Source organism: Calypte anna, chromosome 17 (assembly GCF_003957555.1).
Source record: "Calypte anna isolate BGI_N300 chromosome 17, bCalAnn1_v1.p, whole genome shotgun sequence".
NCBI lineage: Eukaryota > Metazoa > Chordata > Aves > Apodiformes > Trochilidae > Calypte > Calypte anna.
This window is the reverse complement of record NC_044262.1, coordinates 9965097-9988977: the sequence shown is the minus strand read 5'-3', so window position 1 is coordinate 9988977 and position 23881 is coordinate 9965097. Positions and strand designations below refer to the sequence as shown.

Below are 23881 nucleotides of genomic sequence, written 5' to 3'. Positions count from 1 at the left end.
CAGCCTGCCAGAGCTCTTTTGATGGTTTTTCTCTCATGATTTACCAGGGCATTGTCAGGTTGCAGGAGCCATGCACAGAGCAGATGCTGATGGGTGACCCTCTGCCTGGCCTGCCAGTCCCAGGGCTCAGTTCTGGTGGCACTGGGCAGGGAGCAGAGCTGGGAGTGACATCCAGGGCCAAGCCAGGCAGCAAGGTCCTGCCTGTCCCTGCTGAATCCTGTGCTTGTCTGGCAAGCACCAGGGTGTCAGGTGCCCCATCCATCTCCTGTGACTTCCCTGGGGACTGCAGAAGGGGCCAGGTGGGTGCTGGAATGGGAGGATCCATCCATCCACACATCCACACATCCATCCATCCATCCATACACACATCCATCCATCCACACATCCATCCATTCTCCCTGATGCTTGCACCCCCAAAGCACCATTTCCCTGGTTGCCTTCTGCTGTTGGAGAGAAGATGAAACTGATATTTCCTTGCAGTCAGGAAAAGTTGAGGAGCTTGAACACGAAGGAGTTGCACCAAGCAGCCTTTGCTTCTCCATGGTGCTGTCTGTGCATCTCCTCCCTTTTCTAAGAGCAGGCAGCCTCTTTGTCTCACTGATGTGTAAACTACCACAAGCAAGGGCAGTGCAAATGCACACCCTCCTTATCCCACAGCAATCAGGTTTGGTTTGACTGCATGGGTATAATTATGCCATTATCATTGGTCAGACTTTCTGGTGTAAACATGCTCTGAGAATCCAAGAGAAAAGGGGATGGAGAGGAAGAGAGAAGCCAGAGTCAGGGAGAGGGAAGGCAGCTGCTGCTAAATTTAAGACTGTTCCTATGACACCTGGAGACTGCTGTGCTGGTGTCAGTCCTGTTGGAACTGAGCAGGTAAACACTGAGCTGTGGCTTGTTCTTGTGATGCTTTATCTTCCTCTTCAGTTTGTGGGACCTCCTGTAGTGCTTTGGGCAGACACAGAGCCAGGAGAGAGGCTGTGCTGAGAGATTTCCTAGCTGGAGGCAGGATGTGTCGGAAAACTTTCTGGAGAGCTCAAATCTGGCAGGTACTGGGAGGCTCTTCCAGGGCTTTGGGCTCTTTGGAGAAGCAGCCAGTAATCTGGTTGCCTCTCCAGAGCCATCTTAAATTGTCTGACTTTCTTCCCATATGTCTGTATAAGTCTTTCTGTTAAGTTGTAGGGGTTTTCTTTTCTTAGCTCCTGTTACACAGGTGGGATGGCTGCAGAGATGCTGCATGAGCCTGGGGAGCTGTAAAAAAATCCTCTCCCAAATCTAGAAACAGCAGAGCCAGAGCCAAGGGTCTTGTGCCATCTGAATGCAGAGCCCTGGCACATGCAGTTCCTTGCTAGGACTTTGGTGCTGGCATGGGAGGCAGGGAAATAACCAGGTAGGTAGAAAATCTCTGCAAAGGAACTGCACAGAGATGGGGGGAGGCAGTGGCACTTTCTGGCTCTGCCTCTGCTGCATTCATTGCCTCAGAGGTAAATTATCAGTTTCTTCCTTAAATATTAACAGCTGCCAGGTAATGAATTCCCCCTCTCTGTTTTATAATGGCACTAAAATTGGGATTTGCCTTGCTTTTCTCTGTAATTATCCAATGAGAGTGTGTGAGTGAGTGGCAGGCAGGGCAGAGCTGGGCCCTGCAGGAGGGGGTTCTGGGCAGCTCTGGTGTGTGGGGCTGCTTCCCTGGAGCTCCAGTTTTTTACCACCCTTCACCAAGTTACTTTTTCTCTTGCAGAGGGGTGGGCTTGGGAGGTAGACCAGCATACACAGTTGGAGTAAAAGCCAGAATTTCCTGCCAGGCTCCTTGGCATCCCACAGAGGAGAAGCTGCTCCTGGTGAGGTGTGGCTGGGAGGGAGCAGCGTCCCAGGCAGGGAGAGGTCCTGATCCTCCAGAGTGCTGGGGTCAAAGGCTGTGCTTGCATCTCTTTCCTCCCTGTGGATGGCATCTGCATTTCAGACAACTGTGACTTGAGGTTTGGCTTTGTGAGACCCCAGCTGGATGGTTCCCTGCACCCTGCTGCTGGGTAACAGCAAGTGCTGTGTCAGTCAATGCTTTTCCTTGGTGTCCTCTGCCCTAAATCCAACATGGGAGTCCAGAGATTCTTCCTCTCGTGCTTTGGATGTGATGTAGGCTGCTGCCTGGCTTGATTTGAGAAGCAGCAGCATCTCTTCTCCCCTCAGCTTTTGCTCATAGGAAGGTGACAGGCACTGGCTGCTTGAGCCACCCTTTGCAGGCAGGTCCCAGGGGTGCCTCTGCTCAGAGCAAGGAGACCTTCAGCTGATGCTGCTTTTGTTTTGGGAAGGTGACTGCTCTGCTACAGAGCCCCTGGGGGTGCTGTGAATGGCTTTGACTTTTCCTAGTTTAAGCCTGGAAAAGGCCAGGCTGTAGCTTCTGGGTTACCTGAGAAGAATTGACCCTTTTGGGTGCTGCAGGTGGAGAAATGACCCCTGCAAGGTGCACAGGACAGATGTGCACAGCTGTTCCCTCCTCTTTGTCCTGCAGACAATGTGGAGGACAGAAGCTAAGTAGGAAAGAGAACCTGTCACTACTTTAGAGGCAAATAACTCCCCTGTGCTCTGTGGGGCAGGACTGGTGTTGGCAGGGCAGGTGGTACCTGTGTGTGCCCCACACCATGATCAGTGTTCTTTATCCAGGGCAGTGGTGGGTTAGGAGCTGGTCCCAGAGCTGCCCTTGCAGTGTCCTGCCCACCCTTTGCTCTGCAGAGAAGCAAGGCAGAGGTATTGCTGGCTCTGTGCCCCTCTGCCAGCCCCTGGGACTCCATGACATCCTGCAGCACTTAAGGTCCCAGGAATGAAGCTGAGTTGCTTCTCTTCCTGTCTTTGGGATATTCTTGTTTCTTGGACTTCCCCTTTCTGATCTTTCCCACTGTTCCTCTCCCTTGCTTCTCCTCCTCAGCAAAGGGAAGGAGTCAGGAGGGAGGTTTAACACAACCAATGCTCCTGCATTGCCCACATGCAACCAAAAAGAACCCTGAGGCTGCCCCATGGGCTGGGCAGCTCTTCAAGCCTCTGCTTTGCAGAAATTACACCAAGGACCTCCAAGGTCTGGATGCTTCTGAGGATCAGGGGGATGCATGTCCAAAAGCCTGTATTCCATCTATAAGGGACTAAGTATGGAGGGTCAGTTCTGGAGCTAGAAAACTGTGAGGAAAAGCCTCTTACCAGAGGAACCTGCTCTAGGAAAGAGGTAAAAAAATGAACTGGTTGTCCAGGGTTTCCCAGCTGCCCTTTGCTGGAGGTTGTGACAGGAGGTCTGCAGACTGGCTGGTCCTGTGGTCCAGGCTGGAGCTGACTAACTGAGCTACTGAGATAGATTCTTCTTCTTCCCTTCACTCACTGTAACTGAGTTTTCAGCTACTGGCACTTTGAAGCCATAATTGAGGTCTGCTTTCCTCCCTGCACAGCCTTTTCTCCCAGCAAATTGTCAACCATCAAGTGGCATGAAACAGTAAAGAGATGTTGCTCTCACCATTTCCTAGAAACTGTTGCTTTAAAGAGAACAATACTAAAAAGGATGAATCAAAGCCAGACCAGAGCTATAAAACTCAAAATGTTTTATTTCTCTCAAAATTTGGAACTCTTCACTTATTTCTAGGGTCTCTGCTGTGTCTGGGCACTCTCTATGTTCACAGTTCCACTCTCACATTTAATAAACTGCACATGACAAAAAAGCTTTAAAAAAAATCATAGTCCAGGTTCTCTGTGGATGTAAATCAGCATCATCCTGCTTAAATCACTGGAGCTACAATGACACCAGAGGTGACACAGAGGCCTCTGCTGACTGGGGATTTTGTTTGGTTTTCTTGCACAACTGTTTTTTGGTCAAGCAGATGTGAGTGCCAGGGGTACCGTGGCTGTGCCTTCTTGGCTGTGGTGCCAGCTGGGACCTCTGAGCTCCCAGCATGGCTGGAAGGATCTGACATGTACAGGATGGATCCAGTCAGTCCCTGGGAATGGACTGGGCTGGGACTAAGTAGAGTTTTTGAGGGTCTCTCTGGGCTGTCTTTGTGTCTGTGCTTGGACTAAGTGAAGCTTCTCTGAGCTGACCCTGGGTGGTTGCAGGAGTAAGGAGAAGGATGCAAATACATAAATCAAAGGAGCCTGAAATAAGGAAGGTTCAAGTGCTGTTTGTTGGAGCTCTCATCATAAAATAAGAGGCTCCTTCAGCCCCTGGGTGAGTGTGGGGGCTGCTGGCCAGGGGTATCCAGGGGTGGCAGGAGGGGCAGGAGGTGTCCCTGCTGGTGGCAGTCACTGTGGCTGGGCAGGACACAACCTGGGGTTGTTGTGCCAGTCCCTGCTCACACTTCACCTTCAGTCTCTCAGTTTCCCACTAGCTGTGCTATTTTGGAGCCTCCCAAGGCAATTAACACCAATTAATCTAAAAAAACCTAAATAATGGTGTTTCCTTTTTTTAAGAGCCCCCGGCTCCTTCCCATGTGGCCCCAGAAGTCTGCAGCCCAAACCTGGCAGAGCTGAGCCAGGTGAAGTGTGTGCAGGGACTGCTGGGGGAGCTTTGTGGGGAGATGTACAATTAGAGAATAGCCCTGGATGATCCCATCGATCCAGCTTTTCCATCCTGGATGTCTCTGTGTCTCCTGCATGTGTCTGTGTCCCAGAGGGAGCTGCTGTTCCCTGCCACTGGTCACACTGGAGGAGAGGGGGAACCAGCCAGGTTCTGAGGTCAGTGCAGCCCTTTCCTGAGAGCCAGCAAAGACTGAGACCACAGACTGGGCTTGGGTGCAGGAGGTGGCAGCTCCTCTGGAATTTGCAGATAGGTCCCTGGAGGATTTTTTTTGCCTGTACCTAAAGCCACTTGCACCTCAGTATTCCGTGGGCAGGAGCAAATCAGCCTCTCCATCTGCCTTCCCCAGCCAGGACACAGTTTCTGCTTGCCCTTTCAGACAGCACCTACCCGAGCAGGAGCTGCTTTTTGCTGATGGGAGAAGCTGTTTCTGTGTTTGCTGGGGATTTTTGTCTGGTTTGTTTAAGCCCTTCTGAGAGGAGTGCTGTGTCTGACCATCACTGCAGTGATAAACCCACGGGTAGGGGCCCCAGGACCCTCCCTGCCCCCAGCACCACCAGGGTTTCATGTTTGGTGAATAATAAGCCTTGCATAATTACGAGGCCTTGATCTTGAGCACGGCCTTCAGGCATTCCTGGAACAGGAGTAAATAATAATTAAGTTTTGGGCGTTTGCTGCAGTGAAGGGTGTTTATAGGAAGGTGAGATGTGTGTGATGGGTGCTAATGGAGAAGGGTGTGTGCTGATCCACTGGCTAACTTCACTCCCACCCCTGGTAAAGGTGCTGCTTGTTGAAACAGCCCTGTGCTGAGAGCAAGTAGGTGTCTAAATGAAAGTGTGTTTCAAGCAAGCAGCACAGTTTGGGCAATCCAGAGACAGGGAAGGTTTCTTTTTGCAAAGCGTTTCCAGAGCAAATTGTCAGCAGGTTCCAATCCCAGGTTGCACCCAGCTCAGTGAGTTGTGGGGAGGAGAACACTGGGGGAGCCTTGGATCATCTCCATCCCTGCAGGAGCCTTACAGGCACCTGTCTGCTCCATCACCTCCCACTCCTCAGCAGGGCTGGGGGTGGTGGGGAGGTCTGGTGGATAGAGCAGGTGACTGAGAGTCAAGCACTAAATATTAACCTTGGCTTCTCTGCTAATTAATCAAGAATGTGGGTTATGGCCTTTAAAGCAAGGGAGTTATTTCGGTGCAGCAAATGACTGCTGCTCCACTGAGACTCAGCAGCCAAGCATGGTCCTAGTTCCACCCCCCTCCAACTGCAGAGTAAATACTGCAACTAGTTGCAGCTAAAATGTTGTCTTTTGCTGCTTGTTGTAATGAGCATGGCCAGGTACCACAGTGCTGGCTGAGGAGCAGTGTCCATCACACTCGCAGGCCTTGCTGCTTGCTGGCATCTGCCTATGACCTGATTTATTTGGAGCAGATAGTTCAGGTTCACTCCCAGTTTTGTTGTTTAAGGGATCCTCCAGGCTTTTGATGGGCCAAATTGACCTCTGTAGCTGCTGATCTCCTTCTGTAGGCTGGAGAGCCTGACTTGGAGTGATGCTTCTAACTCATCTCTTGGTTAGTGACTGAAGCTTCGGGTGCTAAATCTGGGTTTGTGTGTTTCTGCTAAATGGTGACAGGGAAACCCAGCCTGGCGTGGTAAATGCTGTCAAAAGCTGTGTGGTAAAGCTGCTACATGAACTACAGTCTTGCTGTAGCTCTTTGAGGGCTGTTTGAATACACAGATTAATGTATTGCCTCCCAAAGAGAAACCAGCAGTAATTTCCATGCAGTGGTCTCAGGCTGCCTGTCTGCCCTGGGATTTCAGGGTAGATGACCCAGTAGCTGGGGGAAAAGTGTAAATCCAGTATTAATAAGGTTGTTGGACTAAGTGGCCAAATCCAGATGTGGTGGCCCAGCTTTTGGGTAGCTGGGTCTGCACTGCAAGCAGCAGAGGTGTCAGCAGCACTTCAGGCAGACACCCAGCCCAAAATAAAATCAAACCCAATATTGTCACCTGCTATTGATCCAAAGACATGGATGTCAGCCACGTGTGGCAGCAGGGCGTGCTCCCAGCAGGTCAGCAGTTATTGTATTAGGGAAGGAGGGAGTGTGGGTGAGTTATTTTGATTTGGTTTGGAACAATAAACCCCAAGTTATTTGAAATCTTAACAACAGAACCAGCTTTTAGCACCAGTGTTTATAGGGATGAGTGGGCGAGTTGTTTAAAAGGGAAAAAAAAAAATCTTTGAAAACAGTCCAAGGAAGGGTGATAATTCCATCCTGCAAGGGAAGCACCGTGCACACATCCTGTGTTGGAGCAGGGGGGGGGAGTTTGGTCTGCACCAGGGCTGAGCAGAGGGCAGAGCCCAGTGCAGGGCACAGGTCTGGGGAGGGCACACTCAGGGCCACACTCACAGCTCCCTGGCTGGAGTCTGGGGTTGCAGGGGGTGTCTGCAGATCAGGGACATCTCACTGCCTCTCCTTTGCTGTATCCTGGATGCAAAAAGTCTCTTCCTGCTCCAAGCACTGACCTCTTGAGTGGGGTCTCTGCATTCACCCTCAGTGCCATCTTCTGATGCTCCCTTTCAGAGCTGTCCCAAGCTGACTGAGCTCTTCAACAGGAGCAGAGTCCCAGTTCTGCTGTTCCCCTCTTACCCCTCTCCACTGAAGCATCCCCCTTAGCTCAGCCCCCCAGCAGTGAGCAGTAAGCAGACAGCAGCACCAACATTCAGCTCATGCTGCGCCCTGCTCTTTGCTCTTCCTTGCCTCCTCTTTCCCTCCACAGTTGGCTGTAGCACTTTTAAAAATCAAATCACAAACTAAATTGAAGTTTAGTATGTGAGCTCCCCAGGCAGCAGCTTAGTTTGAGGTTGATTCCCAGTTGTCTCTTCCATTCCATATAGCCTGCAGCACCAGAACAGAATAGGTGCAGAATAATTGCCTTTTGCTCTCCCTGTCCTGATACAAGGATTTTGCAAGGTCTTGGGTGATGAGGAGTTGGCCTTTTCTCCTGGCACTGGAGAGTTGGGGCATACCACCTCCCTGGTCCATCTTGGATATCTGCAGCATCCCCACCATGGCAGCTCTGCCTGTGTCCTGTCAGCACAGGGTGTTTCATCACTTGTTGCTTCAGAGCTTGAATTGCCCCTGAGCACAACCTGAGCCCCTCCCCACCAACCTCTTGGTCACCAGTGAATCCACACACCCCAGTTGTGGCTGTCCCAGCCCTGCTGCCCTTCTTCTGGAGGTGCTTTATGCAGCCATGATGCCCTGGGATCCAGGAGTGTTGCAAATCCTCCTGAGGCTTCAGAGCCCTTCCTGGGGACAGGAAGGGTCTGGGGGCTGGGACCCATCCTGCTCTGCACACAGCCTGGGAGCTGTGTCCTGGGCTCCAGCCCCACAGTTGCCATGGTTCTAGTAATTTACTGATAGGAAAAGGCACAGACATTCCCTAGGAGCTGCATTTCTTCAGGATAAAGAAATTTCCTAATTTTGCAATGAAAAATGAGAATGAAGCATAAGGAGACAGTGTGGGCAGAGAGCTGAGAGTGCCAAGGGGGCTCTGTCCTCATTTTGCCACTGCCCTGCCAGGTGGCCTTTGGCAAGCTGCTTCTCTTTCCAGTGACCCATTTCACTGTCAGAATTTCACATTTCACGTTGGCATTTCACAAATGGGAGGTAAGAACAGTTCCTTGGCTGTTGCATAGCAGTTCCATCTTTCCATGTTTCAAACCTTGATGCAATTAGGCGTTTCCCTCTGCTCAGTGGTACGTTTAAATTAAGAGATGCTTATGGCTGAGCATCTTTGGCTCTTGCAATAGGGGAAAAAAACATAAAAATCACATATCTAATAATATGAGGAGCAGGAGAAGTACAAGGAGCTAAAAATGGTCCTTTCAGTGTTGTGGTGCTTTAAATCTGGGTGATCATATTGTGTCTGTATGTGCACAGTGCATTTGCCACCGTGGTGCCAGTGCCTGAAGAGCTGAGTGTGTTTGCAGATGTAGTTTAGGAAAATTGATCCCAATCTATTTTTAAGGTAAAGTGTGTGTGGTGGGTAGGAGGTGAGGAGGTGGAAAGAAAGCTAAATATTCACACAGCTCCTCTGTGTGTTTAAGAGCATCATCTAATAACACCGGGATCGTGGCAGCGAGGTGAGGGAGAGGAGAAGAGAGGAGAGGGAGCTCTTGGCTGGAGCCCACCCCCTCCTGCCAGGGCACCCTGGGGGCTCGGGAGGAGCGTGGAGAGCGGGGCTGTGGCTTTAAGCTGCATCTCGCACCCAGCAGGGCTCAGCTTTTGGCGAGGTTCTCACATGGCTGCACGCTCCGCATAAATCCCCGCTCCGCAGAAATCGCTGCTCCGGCAGCCGGAGCGGAGCGGCGCGAGGGAAGCTCCGGTTCGGGGAGCTCCGGTTCTGGCGGCAGCCGAAGGGGATTCAGCCTCTGCCCGGCCAGGCGAGATCCTCTGTGCCCAGGGAGATGTAAAAGCTGGAGCCTGGGGAAGACCTGGCGGCTGAGGTCAGTGAGTAAAACTCGGTTTGTGTTTGTGTTTCCCTCTGAAATGAGCGGCTCGGGGGGGACTGGAGGGAGGGGGTATAGGAAGGAGATTTGCTCGGGCCAGGGCTTGGGTAGTGCCTCCTTTTATGAAGTTTTTGGGTAGCTGTTGGTTTTTGAACTTTTTATTGTTAATATATTGGCAACTTTCTGGGAAATCGATGCCAGCAGTGCAGAGGCTGCTGGGGTGTCTGCCGGGGTCTCCCAGCAGAGCATGGCCAGGGTGGGCAGTGGGAGGATGGGGTCGGGGGGGGGTCTGCTGGCCAGCCCTGCCACTGGGGAGGGAGTGTGGCAGCAGAGCTTCAGGACTGGCATTGGAAGGGAAGTGCTGTCCTCAGCAAAGGCTGAACAAGCTCAACAGCTTCTCTGCCTCTGAAGGTGATGGTTTCCTCAAGAAGACTCCAGCCAGCACCAAGCTGTGGTGGCTGAGGACTGGGAGAGCCCTGCTCCCGAGCCCAGAAATGGTGTCCCAGACATTTCACCTCTCAGTGAAGCAGCTGAGGCTTTTGGCCAGACTTCCCTTCCACTCCTCTCCTCCAGCTCCCCTCACCTTCTGGGAGGCTCTTTCCAAACCTATCCTCTGGTGCCTTTCACCAGGTGGGGAGGTGAGGGCTGTGGGGCTGTGGCCATGCCAGCAGTGCTGTCCCCATGGTTGTTTCCTCTGGGATGAGGTGTTGGGGGGAGGGGGGATAAAGCAAACCTGAGCAGGCAGCAGGGCAGGCCAGGAGAAAGTGTTCAGTCACCAGCAGCACCCTACCCTGCTCCTGCCTGATGATTTTTGGGGTCATCTGCCTTGTTAAGAGAGTAGGTGAGCAGCTGTGATGCAGCTGCCTTAAAAAGGGAGAGACAGAGAAGGTGGGTGAGTGTAGATGTGTGGGGATGAGCATCTGCCAGGCCCTGGGGAGGGAACTGCCTGTGAGAACAAGGGTCACGTTTTTTCCACGAACTGTTGGCAGCTGGGAGCTTGGTCCTGGGGACAGATTGCTGGGTCCTGTCTCAGCTCTGCCACTGCATCCCCATGGGACATGGTCAAGTGACTTCACCTCCAGGTTGTCTCTAAGGTGAGGAGGAGGAGGAATCATTGGCAGATGTGTTTGCAGAGCTCTCTGAGGGGCTGCTGCAGGAGGAGCAGTGAAAACCACTCCTGGGAACTGTGTTATCCCTGAACCCTCTGCTGTCCTCACCTTGTCCCTGACCTGACCCATCCTCTGGAGCCAAACTGCCTTTGAGCAGAAGCTCCTGAGGTGGATCCACTGTGCCAGACCCACCCGGGTCCATCTTCTGCTGGGCAGTGGGTCCTGGGTGGAACCAGAGTGAGGAGACCTCGAGCTTGAGGAGTCCTTACTGCATCAGGGCAGGTCTGCAGGAACCTGAGCCTGGAGGAGAGAAGGGGGACCAAAGGCAGGGCAGCTCCCCTCAGGAGGACACAAGCTGTGAGAGGAGGAACTGATGTGATGAAGGAACCAGGTTTGGCCCTTGGGCTGGCTCAAAAGAGCATCAGCAGCTCGGTCTGGTGGGCAACACTCCCTTTGAAGGGGACATTTCACCCACGCATGGTGCAGCAGGTGCCTTTGGCACGTGGCAGTAGCAGGAATCAGTGGGGGATGTGGCATGGCTCTTCCAGTGCAGAAATCATCTGCAGTGTTCCTTGGGGGTCTCTGGAAACCTTCCTCAGAGCAGTTTGGGAACGTGTTGTCCTGGGCCTGCCATCGGAGAGGCTTCAGTCCCAACTCAGCAGTCAATGGAGGGAGAGCAGCATCCTGCCCTGGCTGCCAGGGATCCTCTGCTGATCCTGGGATGGGGCTTGGGAATGGGAACATCTCAGAGAAAGGCTTTGCTCTACAGAGACCCTGGCCCACTCGGGTTTCAAGGGTGGAAACTCTGTGGGACATTTGCGAGCTGCAGCTTCAGGTGTTGAGGGCTGGAAAGTGGTTTAAATCTTGCAATTAGGCCTTCTATGTTTGCTTAATGGCTTTCCTGGGTCTGTGTGAAAATGGCCAAGGGGGGTCAGGCACAGGAGTCTGGTCTGGTTTTGTTTTGCTTTGCCTGGAGCTGCTTCAGCCTTGGCCTCACCTGCACATCTGGAGCAGCCATCCTGAGGGATTTCCCCCTGAGATGCTGTGCCCAGGGCCAGAGCTGGCCAGCCCAGGGCCTTCTCTGTCAGAGGCTGCTGGAGGTTTTATTTAGCATGAGTGGGAGTTTACTGGAGAGGAAACTGAGTGTGTTTGTGCTCTGCAGGGCAGCAGCCTGGGGGAGGACAGAGGCTGCCTGGGTCAGCCTGCAGGCTGCAAGACTGCAGGCTGAGGGGAGCAGCATCCTCCCCATGGCTGCTCCTGCTCCTCGCTGCCTTCCCAACCCCTCAGCTGGGTTTTACACAGCCTGGATCTGACCTGGCAGGTTTACCAGTCTGCTCATCCACAGGGACTAAATGTATGTAAAATCCTGGCTGCTTGCCAGCCAGGGAGACCCATTCCAGGTGAGGAAGTCCCACTCCCAGGCTGTCCTTGGCCAGGCTGCCCAGCGAGGAGCTGGCAGCATCCAGGTGGGAATACCACTGGCAGGACATGAGAACAAAGTTCTGACCCCCAGGTATGGGTGACCACCCCTGACCTGCCCAGGGTCAGAGCAGATTTCCACACTTGTCCTGGTCCCTCCATGGGCTGTGTCTGTGCCCCTGGGTGATCTCTGCAGCCTCCAGCACCAGCTCCAGGTCCCTCTGTCCAGCACAGAAGGGGTTGGTTTGCTGCTTTGCCCATGATGGAGGGTGACTGACCAGAGGAGAGTTAAGTTGGCAGAATTTGGGCAGTTGTGGTGCTAGAGGAGGTGAGAAAGGATCTCGGGGCAGGAAACAAAAGCTGCTGCCCAGGAACCATTTAAGGATCTGGGTCTTGGGCTGTGGTGAGTGCTGGCTTTGTATCTGTGCTGTCCCAGGACTGGTGCTCAGCCCTGTTAGGGGATACCCTGGCTCTCAGGAACCCTCCTGACCATCCTGGATGAGCCAAAACCCTGGGCAAGCCCAGCTCAGGAGCAGATGGTGGCCCCCAGGGTGTGACTGCACATCCATCTGCACTCACAGCTCCTTCCTTGGGGCCAGGAGCAGACTGTGAGTGGAGGCAGCCAAGCACTGTGCTTGGTCATCTTGGAGTATTTTTTTTTAATTAGAGAGGTGCAGGCCTGGGGCAAAGGCTGGCTGGGCCAGGGCAGGAGGGAGCCTGACACCAGTGGGTGCTGCCCCAGGCCCTGGAACACCCACATGTGAGCCCTAACACTGGCCCGGGGCCACCAGGAGGTCCCCAGGCATGCAGCCAGCTCTGTCCCACACTTGGCATGCACTGGGTGCTCTTCCTCTTGATCCTGAGCATCCTTTCCTCTCCCAGGCACATTTTGAACAAAGATGCTGACACGGGAGGCTCCCTGGCAGGATGCACCTTTGGGGGATCTGGTCTCTAACTGGGGTGAAGCCTTGATCTGGGGGCTCTGACCAACGTGCTGCCCAGCTGCAAGACAAAAAGTGTCCTGTGGCCCCACAACTCCTTGGATTTATTCTGTGGTTGGGGAGCCAGAGGGGGTTTGGTGTGAATGAGCTGAGCTGGCTTCTTCCTCCAGCCTGAAATTTGTGTCAGGAACAGCAGAGCTGTGAGGGATGTGGCTCATCCCAGGTTTGAGCCTGAGCAAGCTTTGATTTCCATGGTGCACCTGTTGGTTCAGAGGGTCCATCCCAGCCACATGCTGGCACGTGGGAAGAGGTGAGAGGGGTTTTTCTACTCCCTGCTCAGCTCCCACATTGCTCATGTTCCTCTCTGCCCCGCTGCTAATTCTGACACTGCCCTAAATAGAAGCTGAGTGCAGCTCCTCTGCTTCGCTCAGCATACAGGAAAATTGTTTCCCTTCATTTACTGAATCCAGCTCGTGGCTTTAACCCTCACAGCACGAGGCTTTCCCCAGCACAGACCTCCCCTGAAGGGCTTGGTGTGCTTCTGTCCTGCAGAAGAGCTCTGCTGGGAATGGTGGTGGGCGAGGGAAGGGCTCCTGGGCTGCCCAGGAGAGGGGTTTTGCTTCACCAAGAGCCCAGGAAATTCCCTTTCTCCACTGAAAGGCCTCTCCAGGCTGCCTCTCCCTGTGCTCTCTCTGGTGCTGCTCCCCAGAAGGACCCAGTGCCCCGTCCCAGCCTGATTGTCCCCAGCCCTGTTGGCCCTGTCCCAGCACACTCAGTTGCAGGAGTTTTTGGTTGGTTTCTCTTGTGTTGTTGTTTTTTTTCCCAGTGTCTGTGGTGGGATGAGCTCAGCAGGCAGGGACCCTTCCCAAGCCTGGCAGATGCTCCTCTTGTTGCTCTCAGGTTTTATATCCCCTTCTGAGCAGCTCCTTGGAAAATCTGCAGTTCCTGTGGCACCAGCTGCTCCAGAGCAGGGCTTGGGGTTTGCTCTCCCCACATGCCCCTGGGCACAACTCAGGGCTTCTGAGAGGCTGCCTTGAACACCAACCCTTCAGCAGCACGACTTAAATATATCCCTGTCTAGTGCAGGGTGCTTATTTGAGGTTCTCCTGCAAGAGCTGTTTTCCTGAAAAACTATAATCTTGTGTCATTTTCAGCTGGGTGACTGGTACAAGCAGTGGGCTGGGGACACGGGGGCACTGGGGTAGTGCCTGTTAAATTTAGGTGGTTGGAAAGGACAGATGAGTGCTGGCAGGGCTGAGCTGGAGCTGGGCACACAACAACTCTACAGCCACAGTGTCCACGGGGTTCCCTCTCATCCCTGATGCTCCTGGTGGTGATCCCACCTTTTTTTCCTGCACAGAAGCTCCCGGGACCCCTGGCAGGCTCCAGGCTGTGGGCTTGGCAAGCAGTGGGCACAGCCAGAAGCCAGATCTGAGCAGGCCTGGAGAGGACACCAACACATTGCTGACACTTGGGGAGTTGTTTGGAGCTTTCTGATTTTCTCTTTTACCTTCTTTCCAGAAAATCAACCGTAGCCCTTCAGATGAGGAATGTTTCTTTGACCTGCTGAGCAAGTTCCAGAGCAACCGGATGGATGATCAGCGCTGCCCCTTGGAGGAGTGCCCAGCAGAGGCTGCAGAGGCAGCTGCCACCCCACTGCCTACCCTGGAAGAACGGATGTGTAAGCACTGATGCCTTTATAACTCCCAATTACTTTGGGAGTGCTGCTGCTCCCGTGCTGGGGCCAACTGTTGTGGTTTTACTTGTGAATCTTGTGATGTTTTCCCCAGGCTGCAGCTCTCTGAACTGAGCAGTTCTTTGGCGAGCTCCATCGTGGTTTTAAGGAAGAAAGAAATAATTCTTATGTTACTGGTTACTGGGGGAAAGGCTGGGGAATATGAACTGAAGTTTTCAGAGAGCAACTGAGCGAGAGAAATCCAAAATATACTTGGATTTTTTTTTTCAGTTTGGGCCTTTTGAAGGTCTGGCCTTCAAACAGTGAGGTTGGCATGAGGACTTCTGCCTCTGCCAGGGTCTCCAGGAGGAAGATGCTGATGGAGCCTTTTAAGAGCCTGGAGGGCTGGGGCAGGTGGAGGGCTGGGGGGTTTCACAGGCAGGATGAAGTGTTGCCAGTTTTTCTGGTAGTGTTGCCATAGGGGAAAAACTTCTGGGTTTTGTACAGTTCTTGGATGCTGTGGTGATAGGTGCTGTGTAAGAACAGAGTAGCCAGAAGGATGGATAAACAATAGGAAGCTCCAGCAGGCAGACAGCTCCCTCACCCCTAGGAAGAACAGGGATAAACTGAGGAAGCTGCCTGACAAAGAGATGGGACAGGACAGGCAGGTCAGGGCTGTGTTTGCATTTTCATGGTGTTTTTTATGGAATAGTGTTGAGGACCTTTGTTTAAACCACTCTGGAGAGAAGCACTGGAAGGTGCAGGTCACACTTAACACCATCAGGAAGGGCTCAAAACACTTCTTGAGCTGATGGATTTGTTTATTGGTTTCCAAATGAACACAAAGAACCAAGAGGAGGAGAGAGCCCTGAGATCCCTCTGAGCTCAGCAAGAGTTGCAGCTTGAGATTGCTCAGAGGAAGAGGTGCCAGGGGCAGAGGGTGAAGCAGCAGTGAGGGCAGAGCAGTGTGGAGGAGGTCAGGCTGGGGCAGGTTGGCTGTGAGGTGAGCGGGGTTTTTGTCTTCTAAAAATAGGGTGGAAATGAGCATCTCTTTTTCAAGAGAGACTTTTCTGATACAGAGGAGTGTTTGGCTGCAACAGCTGTGTAATTTAGCAGAGAGTTTAAAATATGAAGCTTTCTAAAGAACGTACAAGTAGGTTGTTTGGGCTCTGCACCTTTCAGATGTGTTGTTTGCAAAGTTTCTTTGTGAGCTGAAGGGGAAGGAACTCTGCATCCATGCTGAGAGTTTTAGACATTTCTGCAAGTCCATGAGCTGGGGCTCTGCCAAGAGCCTGTCACGTTGGGAGGCCTGGGGCTCCTCTCCTCCAGAGCTCTGTGTTCACTGGGGCACTAACACCACCTGGGATGGTTTGCTTACGTTTTTTCTTTTCCTTGTCCCTGTTGTTAGGGAGTTTTCACTGCCCAGCAGCTGCCAGGAGCCAAGAGGCTTTTTCCATTGAGTGCTGCCCAAGAGGCATTTCCAGAGCCTGGGGGTTGACTCGTGTGCTGGTTTGAAAATCCTCCCTTTGTCCCATTTTTGGGTGTCTGGCTGGGATAAACCCCCTGAGGGATTTTATAGGTCAGATGTATGGGTAAGACTGGGACCCTCCAGTGCAGCCTTTTGGGTTTGGTGGTGAGGATTTGGGCTTTCTGCAGGCAGCAGAGCTGCAGGTCAGGTTTACCAGGCAGAGCTGTGACCCTGGTGTGCTCCTCTCCCCCCTCCCAGCCCACTCCTCCCTGATGGCATCTCCCCAGACCGAGGAATTCTTCGATCTGATCGCCAGCTCCCAGAGCAGACGCCTGGATGACCAACGTGCCAACGTGGGCAACCTGCCAGGCCTGAGGATCACACACAACAACCTGGGGCACCTGCGTGTGGAGGGGGACACCCAGGAGCCCGGGGACGAGTTCTTCAACATGCTCATCAAGTGTCAGGTACCAGCGTAGGACTGGGAGGGATCCCCAGATGCAGGGAGCAACTCTTGAAGCTTGTCCCCCCCCAGGCAAATGCCACCCCCTGATCCCACCTGCCCTGCAGCCCCCCACCCAGCCACAGCCCTGGGACAGGTACCAACTGATCTGTGCCTCCAGCTCCCTCTTTCTTTAGCCCTGTGGTGAGGGGCTGCATTTTGTCACTGTGGCTGCAGAACCCCACTCCCTACACCCCAGGTGGGAGCCCCTCTGGGGTTCTGCTCCCAGCCCTGTGCCTCCACAACAGGACTGTTTCACCAGTACCTGCTCCTAACTCCTCTTCTCCTCCCCTGCAGTCCTCCAGGATAGATGACCAGCGTTGTGCACCTCCAGACTCCATCCCCCGTGGCCCCACCATGCCTGATGAAGACTTCTTCAGCCTCATCCAGCGTGTCCAGGCCAAACGCATGGATGAGCAGAGGGTGGATTTGGCCTCAGCCCAGGAGGAGGCAGCAGAGGAGCAGCAGAGCCCGGGTTCCAGCTAAGAACTGGGGTTTGGCCTGGGAGGGGGGCGGGGTTGATTTGGTTTAATTTGTATTTTGAGAAGGAAAAAACCCAACAAAACAGAAAAAGGGTAGGTGGTTTCTGACTGGAGAGCTCCTGTGCTGCCACAGACTTTTCCCAGAAGCCACCCCAGGGACACAGGAGCTGCACCCCCATGTTACAGGAGGGCCCACTGGATGTGGGGCACTTCTTAAACATAGGGTTTTTTAGGACACGTGGCCACTGTAACACTGGGCACAGCATGAGGGAAGAAGACCTTGGCAAAACACCTTTTGCTGTTGGCCAAAGGAGGAGCCCAGAAGTGGGCAGTTGATAACTCCAGCCTCAATGTCTTTTATTTCCACAACACTTTTAATTCCATGGGGGAAGGAAGAACATCTTCTCCATTTTGAAGTCCTCCTGTCTTGCCTGCATCAAGAGGTGACACAAGTTGCTCTGGATCCTGCCCAGGAACATCTTGCTCAGCTTTGTTCTTTCTACAGGAGGAAATAAACCCAAGTCAGAAGCCCCACGGGTCCTTCCAAACCTCAGCCCTGCCCTAGCTGCAGTCATGGTCCCACACACCTGAAAGTTGACTTTAGGTTTGTTGGGGACTCTGCAGTGAGTGCTCTGACCCCCTCTGCACCCAAACCCCTGGGGCTGGAGCAGACACTGCTCCCCTGAGCTTCACCTCCAGAGAGGAGCTGAGTAGCCCCCAGGAGGGGTCCTGTGCCTGGCAGGGGAGCAGGGTAGGGATCTCTGCCCCTCTGATGGCTTCTGGTGCAGGATTCTCCCCTGGGCTGTGTCTGCCTGGAGCAGAAGCCTGTGCTCACCACTAACCTGCTGCAAAACCTGACAAGTTTCTGGCCATGGCTTGTGAGGAGAGCAAGAGGACCCATCCCCTCCTCTTTTTTTGTGTCCAACAGCAGGAGGGGATGATGCCTCTTCCCACCCCTCATTTCATCCCAAACCAGTGCTCTGGGCCAGGCACTCCAATTTCTCCCAGCTGCTTCCAATTATTGGAGCCTCAGGAGAGCTCCAGCCTGGGCTGGTGGCTGGGAGGTCAGTTCCACCCCACACAAGTGCAAGATTCTACATTTACTTCCATTCCTTCTCCTGTTGGAACAATTGGAAAAGCAAACCCAGGGAGGAGAGGAGCAGGGATCTGACTGAGTATTTTTGCTTGACCAGACAAGGCTGTCTTGGACTTGAGAAACTCCGGTGTGAGCTCTGCCAAAGTGGATGTGTTCCTGTAGAGAACAAATCAGCACTTTCTATTTGAAAAAAAATGCATCTGATGGAAACATTTCCAATCAGCAGGAAGAGTTTCAGACAGTGATGCTGCTCACCAGGCATTTAACCTGCCTGCACTGACCAGATGGAGGGGTGGCTGTGGTTTACCTGCTGCCAGGGAGCCCTCACCTCCTGCAGGCTCAGGGCTCAGCCACCTTCCTGGGGTGCAAAGCTCTGGAGAAGGGGGAGGAGATCCTGCCCAGCACCTACAGACCCACCCAGCTCGTGTTCCTTACAAGGAAAACATGGACCATGACACTGACTTCCCAGCTGCAGGCTGGGGCCTGGGCAGTGCTCAGCCAGGTGGTGAACTGCAATCTGACCCTTCAGCTTTCAGAGGTGTTAATTATTTGCCATATACTTGAATGTATGAGCTTATTTATTTTTTACATGTGCATTTGCTAATGTCATTTTAATGGGGAATTTCCAACCCCACAGGTACTTTTTTTTCTAAAAAAAAAAAAATAATCTGCCAAATGAATTAATATATTAGAATTGAATATAGCTCAAGTGAAAGGGGAGGGAGGTTGTGCTTAATAAATATTTGTGTCTAAGCTTCAGTGACAGAAATTTATTTTCATCATTTCTTGGCCAGCCTGCCTGTTGTGCTGACAGCAAAGCTACTGCTGACCCTCTGCAAGGGGGTGGGGGATAAGGGGGTGGCCTCTTGCAGCACTAAGGGTGGATGCCCCCACCCACACAGCCCTTGACAGGAGGAGCACACAGGTCCCAGGCAGCAGCTGCCACCCCCAGCTCTGCCAGGCCCCAGAGTCAGCAGGACAGGGCAGACACAGCCCCAAAGAGGAGAAGTTTCTGCCTGCCCTCCTTTGCCTTCATCTTTTGTTCCCTCTGCACCTGGAACTCATCACTCTGCTGCCCTCTCCAGGTAAAAGGGATCCTTTCTGCATCCTCTGCCTCTGGGAGTGTAGTTCCTCAAATTCTGCTTTCAGTTGGACCCTTTCCTCATCCCTGGAGGGTTTTAAAAGCCATTTGGACCTTACTGATAGTTGACTGTGGTGTTGGTCAAAGGTTGGGCTGGATGAGCTTGGAGATCTCTTCCAACCTAATGGCCAGGAGCAGCTCTTCCCAGCCAGCCTGGCCCAACTTTTCCTTTCAAGCCCTGCCTGAGAGCTTCTGCTCAGCCCAGTCTTGGTGTCTGTTTCCCCAGAGGGCAGGAATGCTGTGCCAAGCCCTGCCCCCTGCCCGCAGCCCCTGTGAGCCCACTCACCAGGCAGCAGCAGAGCTCATTCCAGCACAGTGGGTGTGAGCAGGGTGTCAGACTTCACTGCTGAGCTGGCCTGAGAGCAGCAGGATTTGGATCCTGTGAGGATAAAGCCAAGGCACAGCTGGTGCTCCCATGCCTGGCTGCTTTGTGCTGGGCACTGCCAGTCCTGAGCAAAGAGAAATGAGGAGCTGCCAGCTCAGGCTCATCAGGTGCCTCACCTCAGTGCCTGGACACAAAATCTGTGTTAGAACTGTGTGACCTGAGGACAGAACCACGTCCCCAGCTATGCACAGGACCCAGGGACAGGTGACAGCCCTGTGGGTGGGTGGTGGGTCTCACCTGCAGTCACTCTGTCCTTATCAGCTGGAAGGGGGGGGCACAAGTGTGTGTTTTCAGTCAGTAAATGTTTTCTCTCACAGCACCTACCAAACAGAAGGAAGAGGCCACTAAGCAGGAGGCAATGGCTGCAACTGCATCACCCAGACCCCCCCCGCAGCACAGCTGAGTGTGGGGAGATTGAGGGGGGCACCCCAGCTGGGGGGGGAGGGTCTGTCAGGTACCACAGCAAATGAGCCTCCACCCCACACCTCCCTTGGGCCTCTGCTGCCCCTCACATCCATCCCCTCACTTCCCCCCTCCAGACCCCCAGACCCCCCCTGCAGCCAACAGACAGGACCCATCAGAGCCCCCAGTGGATTAACAGCAGGATTTGGCTGCACTACGAGAGGAGGATTTGTTCAGAGGAGGCAGAGAACAAGAGGCAAAGTATTTGCCATTTGCAGGAAAGCTCTCACAGGGCAGGATTCAGGAACTGGATCGAGCCCTTGACAGCCACAGTGCAACACTTGAGGGATGTGCACAGAGCTTTGTGTTGCTGCTCCTCCTGTGAGCACTGCTTTGTCCCCTGAACCCCCCCTCTGTGCAGCACTCACCCAACTGGCTGCACCCTCAGTCCCTCCTCTGCTCAGGGGCTGCATGGCATTTTTTTTTCTTCCCCATCTGGACACACCTCCAGCTCAGCAGAAAGGCTGCTTCTCTTCTCCCCATTCCTTCATCTTCATCAGGCTCCTCCTAGACAAAGCCTGCTCCCCCCTCTGCACTTTCAGGAACAGACACCTCCCTGTGACACAACATTTTTCAGCAAAACCCTCCAAAAGCAAGGAAAAAAAATCACTTTGTACCTTGCAATCAATTAGCAGCAAAACCTTAAGTATTAGATGCAAATTTTCCCCCTGCTTCTGCAGCCCTTTCACAGGGGTGCTCCACACCAGTGAGCTCCCTGTCACCTCCAGCTCTGTCCCTGATGTCCCTGAACCTCCAGGGCAGCAGCAAAACCACACCAAGCCCCTGAGCTCCTGGTGCTGTCCCAGTGCCACAGGAGGTTGGGCTCAGGAAACTCTGAAACAGACTAAAACACAGCAACACGCAAGAGGGACAGACTGATACAGCTTTTACTGCAACACCGCAAAAAGCAGCAGCTGCTTGTCTGTAGCTGGGGCACAGGAACAGGGCTGAAAGGTAAAGGAAGGAGTTTTAGATAAAGTCAGGTTGTAAATGAGCTGTTTCCAAGGCAACAGGGATCCTGCAGCAGCTGCTGTTCCACCTCAGCAAAGGTTTTAGGTGCCATGGGAGAAGACTGCAGATTTTCAGGTGAAAGGGAATAAAATCCCCCTTCTGCCTGCAGAGTGCTAATTCCTGCCAGGCTCTCACACCAGGGTGAGCACAGCAATGTTCCAGACTCCCCAGGCACTGCAGCACCAACTCCTCCCCACATCCCAGCTGAGGGATGAAGTTCCTGCCCCCCAAGGCTGTTCCAAGAGGAAAGCTCCTGCTGTTGTGTCACCCTGATCCCTGCTTCTAATGGAATTCCTGGGAACACTTCAGGTAGAGGAAGGCAACTCGTTAATACTCATCAATACATCCCCACTGAACACCTGGCTGGTGAAGGGCCTTGAGCACCAGGACACTCCTGGCTGAAGGCACTGGGTTTGTTCAGCCCAGAGACAAGAAAGCTGAAAGGGATTTTACTAAGAGGGCCCAGAGAGCAGAGAGGTTCAGCTCAGAAGTGCTCAGTGCTTGGAGGGAAGGGGATGGGCACAAACTGAACCACAGGACATGGTTCAGGTGGGGTTTTTTCCCACTACAGGACTGAGCAAATGCCAGAACAGGAACCAAAAAGGTTCTGAGATCTCCATCCTCAGGGATATTCAAGACAAGACTCTGAATATCCTCCTCTGAACAAGGGGTTGGACTAGAAACATCCACAGGTCTCTTCTAGCCTGGATTATTCTTTGACTGCAAGTGTTAAACTGAGAGAAAGCAGAGACTCCACTGGACCCAAACTAATGGACTGTGAGAAAAGTTAAACTTCCACCCAGGCAGAAGTGAGCCCTAACCAAGTACAGCCTGATCCCCCTGCTGCCTGATTCATCACTGCCTGAGCATTACATGCTGGTAAACACTTACATTTTTAATTTATTAAATTACTCTTTCCTCCTAACTGATGTTAGCTCACAGCAGTAGCACTAACAAGCACCTCAGTATCTGTCACATAACTCTTCAGACAACTCTCTAGGTGCTCTACTTATCTCCAGCATGCTTCACAAACATTAATTTTGCCTTCACACCCATCCTCCCCCTCACCAACCCCCCAGCTGCAGAACCCCAGTGATGGGGAGCACCCTCAACTCATCACCCCAGTGGGATTCCCACAAACACAGGGGACTTTCAGCCCTGCTGGGAGTGGCAGGGAAAGGAAAGGGTGGAAAATGGCAAAAAAAAAGAAAAAAGCAGCAGGTGACTGGAGTAAGAGTGAGTGATCTGGCCTCCTGCAGCCTTTGCAGCCTCAGGCAGGGTGAGGGCACAGCTCCCCCAGCTCTGCCATCAGCTGCTGCCACACAACACCTGGGCCAGAAAACCTCCAGCTACAGCTGCACCTCACCATCCCAAAGCACAGGGACAAAGAATTCCTGGCTCCCTTCTCAGCAGGACAAAGCAGGGCTCCTGACACCACTGAAGCACTGAGATTTCCCTAAGAGTCAACAAAACAAGTACCAGGAAAAGCATCCACACCTAAAAACATTGGCTCCAAAGGCAAAGCTACAGAAAGTGAAAGACCAAAAGCCTGAGTTTATTTTAAACACAGAAACTTCCCACTGAAATCAGGGAATAAAGGTTAAGAGTCGCTCTTGCCATCACGAGTCCCATCCTTGTCAGTCTCTGGGGGGCTCTCCCAGCTCTCTCCCTCTGTGAGCTGACCTCCAGGCCTGGTATCTGCCGAGCTTTCCAGAAGCAGTTCCAAGGCTTCCTCCCCAGCCACACGTCTCACCTTCTCCCCCTTGGCTGCCAGGATTTCCTCGATATTCCTTAACAGCAACGTGAGAACCAACAGTGACACCACAGCAAGGACAGACCCCAGGGGGTCACTCCATCACTGGACACCCCACCCAGGGAACCACCACGGTGTTTCTTTTCCATGAAGAGTTTGGGAGGTGGATAAATCCACCCGAACCTCCTGGGAATACTTTCCTCCATTAGGATTAATTTAGCAATTATGGTTAAACAGAAATTTTTAAATGTATCTGCACTGAAATCCAGCAGCAGATGGGCCTACACATTTGAAAGGCTCATCCAGGGAAAGGGAGCAGGGATGGGATGAAGGACAGCAGGATCCCGCAGGCACCAATCCACCTGCAGGCACCGGAGGTGCTTGGCTTCTGCTGCAGCTTCACACTGTGAAGATTTTAAAGCCCAATTTGGGTGCTTTCAGAACTGGACGAAACAGAATGATACCTGTGGAAAACTTGGGTTTTATCTGAACCACACTTCAAAAGCTTCAAGGAAATAACGTATCAGCTCAGGGGGATGCAGTTAAGTCTCTGCCGTCCTTCCCCTTCCCGAACAAACTCTCTCCCCCACACACCCACCTCTTCCCTTCCAGGTCGGAGAACCAGCCCAGGTTATCGGCCACGACGTGGTGGTTGCCGCAGCCCGGGCAGGTGACAATCACCACACCCTCGTGGTAGCCCTGCTTGGAGATCGTCTTTGCCGACCGCGTCCGGCAGACCTGGGAACAAACAACCGGCACCTCAGCATCCCGGTACCGGCAGCTTCTGGAGCTTTCAGAGGGAAAACAAATTATTTAAACCGTTCAAAAGGTTCCCTTCCCTCATCCCTAGCTACTAGAGGGCAGCTCGGCCGCGTTCCGGCCCGGATCCCGCCAGTACCGGCCCAGATCCCAGCAGTACTGGGCCCGGCCCTGCCCGCCCACCTTGCAGGTGAACACCAGGTGGTAATGCTTGGACTGCGGCCGCTCCGGGGCGGCGGTGCTGCAGAACGGGCGGCGGAGCGGCGGGATCCGGAGCGGGATCGGAGGGACCGGGATCCGGAGGCAACGGGCCCGGCATGGCGGAGCGGAGCGGAGCAGAGAGCTCAGCAGCGCCCGCGCCATGCGCTGCGTGACACTGAGCATGTGCGGTGAGGGGCGGGGACTGGGGCGGTGGCGGCCATGGGGGTGTGGGGAGAGGTGATGGGGAGAGACCATGGGGCAAGGGGGGAGGATCATGGGGTGAGGGGGGAGATCATAGGGGTGAGGGGAGAGATTGTGGGGTGAGATCGTGGGGTGTGGGCAGCGCCCACGGGAGGAGTGGAGGCAGCGGCCATGGGAGGGGTGTGGGACGCGGCCATGTTGGGGTCGCGCAGCCGCC

The 23881-nt window shown here is 53.4% G+C and overlaps 2 protein-coding genes and 1 long non-coding RNA gene across 5 annotated transcripts in view; 1 reads left to right on the top strand and 2 right to left on the bottom strand.

Annotated features, from left to right (window-relative positions):
- Positions 1-18503, top strand: part of GPSM1 (G protein signaling modulator 1) — a 68792-nt gene extending 50289 nt beyond the window's left edge. The window contains exons 12-14 of the mRNA XM_030461459.1: positions 14050-14209; positions 15930-16138; positions 16471-18503. Of these exons, the coding sequence (XP_030317319.1) occupies positions 14050-14209; positions 15930-16138; positions 16471-16659 (558 nt within the window). The 3' untranslated portion in view covers positions 16660-18503. The remainder of the gene's footprint in view (positions 1-14049; positions 14210-15929; positions 16139-16470) is intronic.
- Positions 17073-19598, bottom strand: LOC115599272. Of its 2 annotated transcripts, none has more exons than XR_003988268.1 (3): positions 19515-19598; positions 19179-19341; positions 17073-17154 (listed from the first exon to the last, which is right to left on the bottom strand). It is a non-coding gene; the product is annotated as an uncharacterized LOC115599272 (long non-coding RNA). The 2 variants fall into 2 exon arrangements; XR_003988267.1 differs by having other exon boundaries at positions 19179-19401; positions 19515-19591.
- Positions 19599-22275: 2677 nt separating this feature from the next.
- DNLZ (DNL-type zinc finger) lies at positions 22276-23721 on the bottom strand. Of its 2 annotated transcripts, none has more exons than XM_030461258.1 (3): positions 23446-23719; positions 23102-23241; positions 22276-22540 (listed from the first exon to the last, which is right to left on the bottom strand). In XM_030461258.1, the coding sequence occupies exons 1-3, from the start codon at positions 23716-23718 to the stop codon at positions 22351-22353; spliced, it is 603 nt and encodes a 200-aa protein (XP_030317118.1). In that variant the 5' UTR covers position 23719; the 3' UTR covers positions 22276-22350. The 2 variants fall into 2 exon arrangements, with proteins under 2 accessions (XP_030317118.1, XP_030317119.1); XM_030461259.1 differs by lacking the exon at positions 22276-22540 and adding an exon at positions 22710-22907 and having other exon boundaries at positions 23446-23721.
- Between the last annotated feature and the right edge of the window lie 160 nt (positions 23722-23881).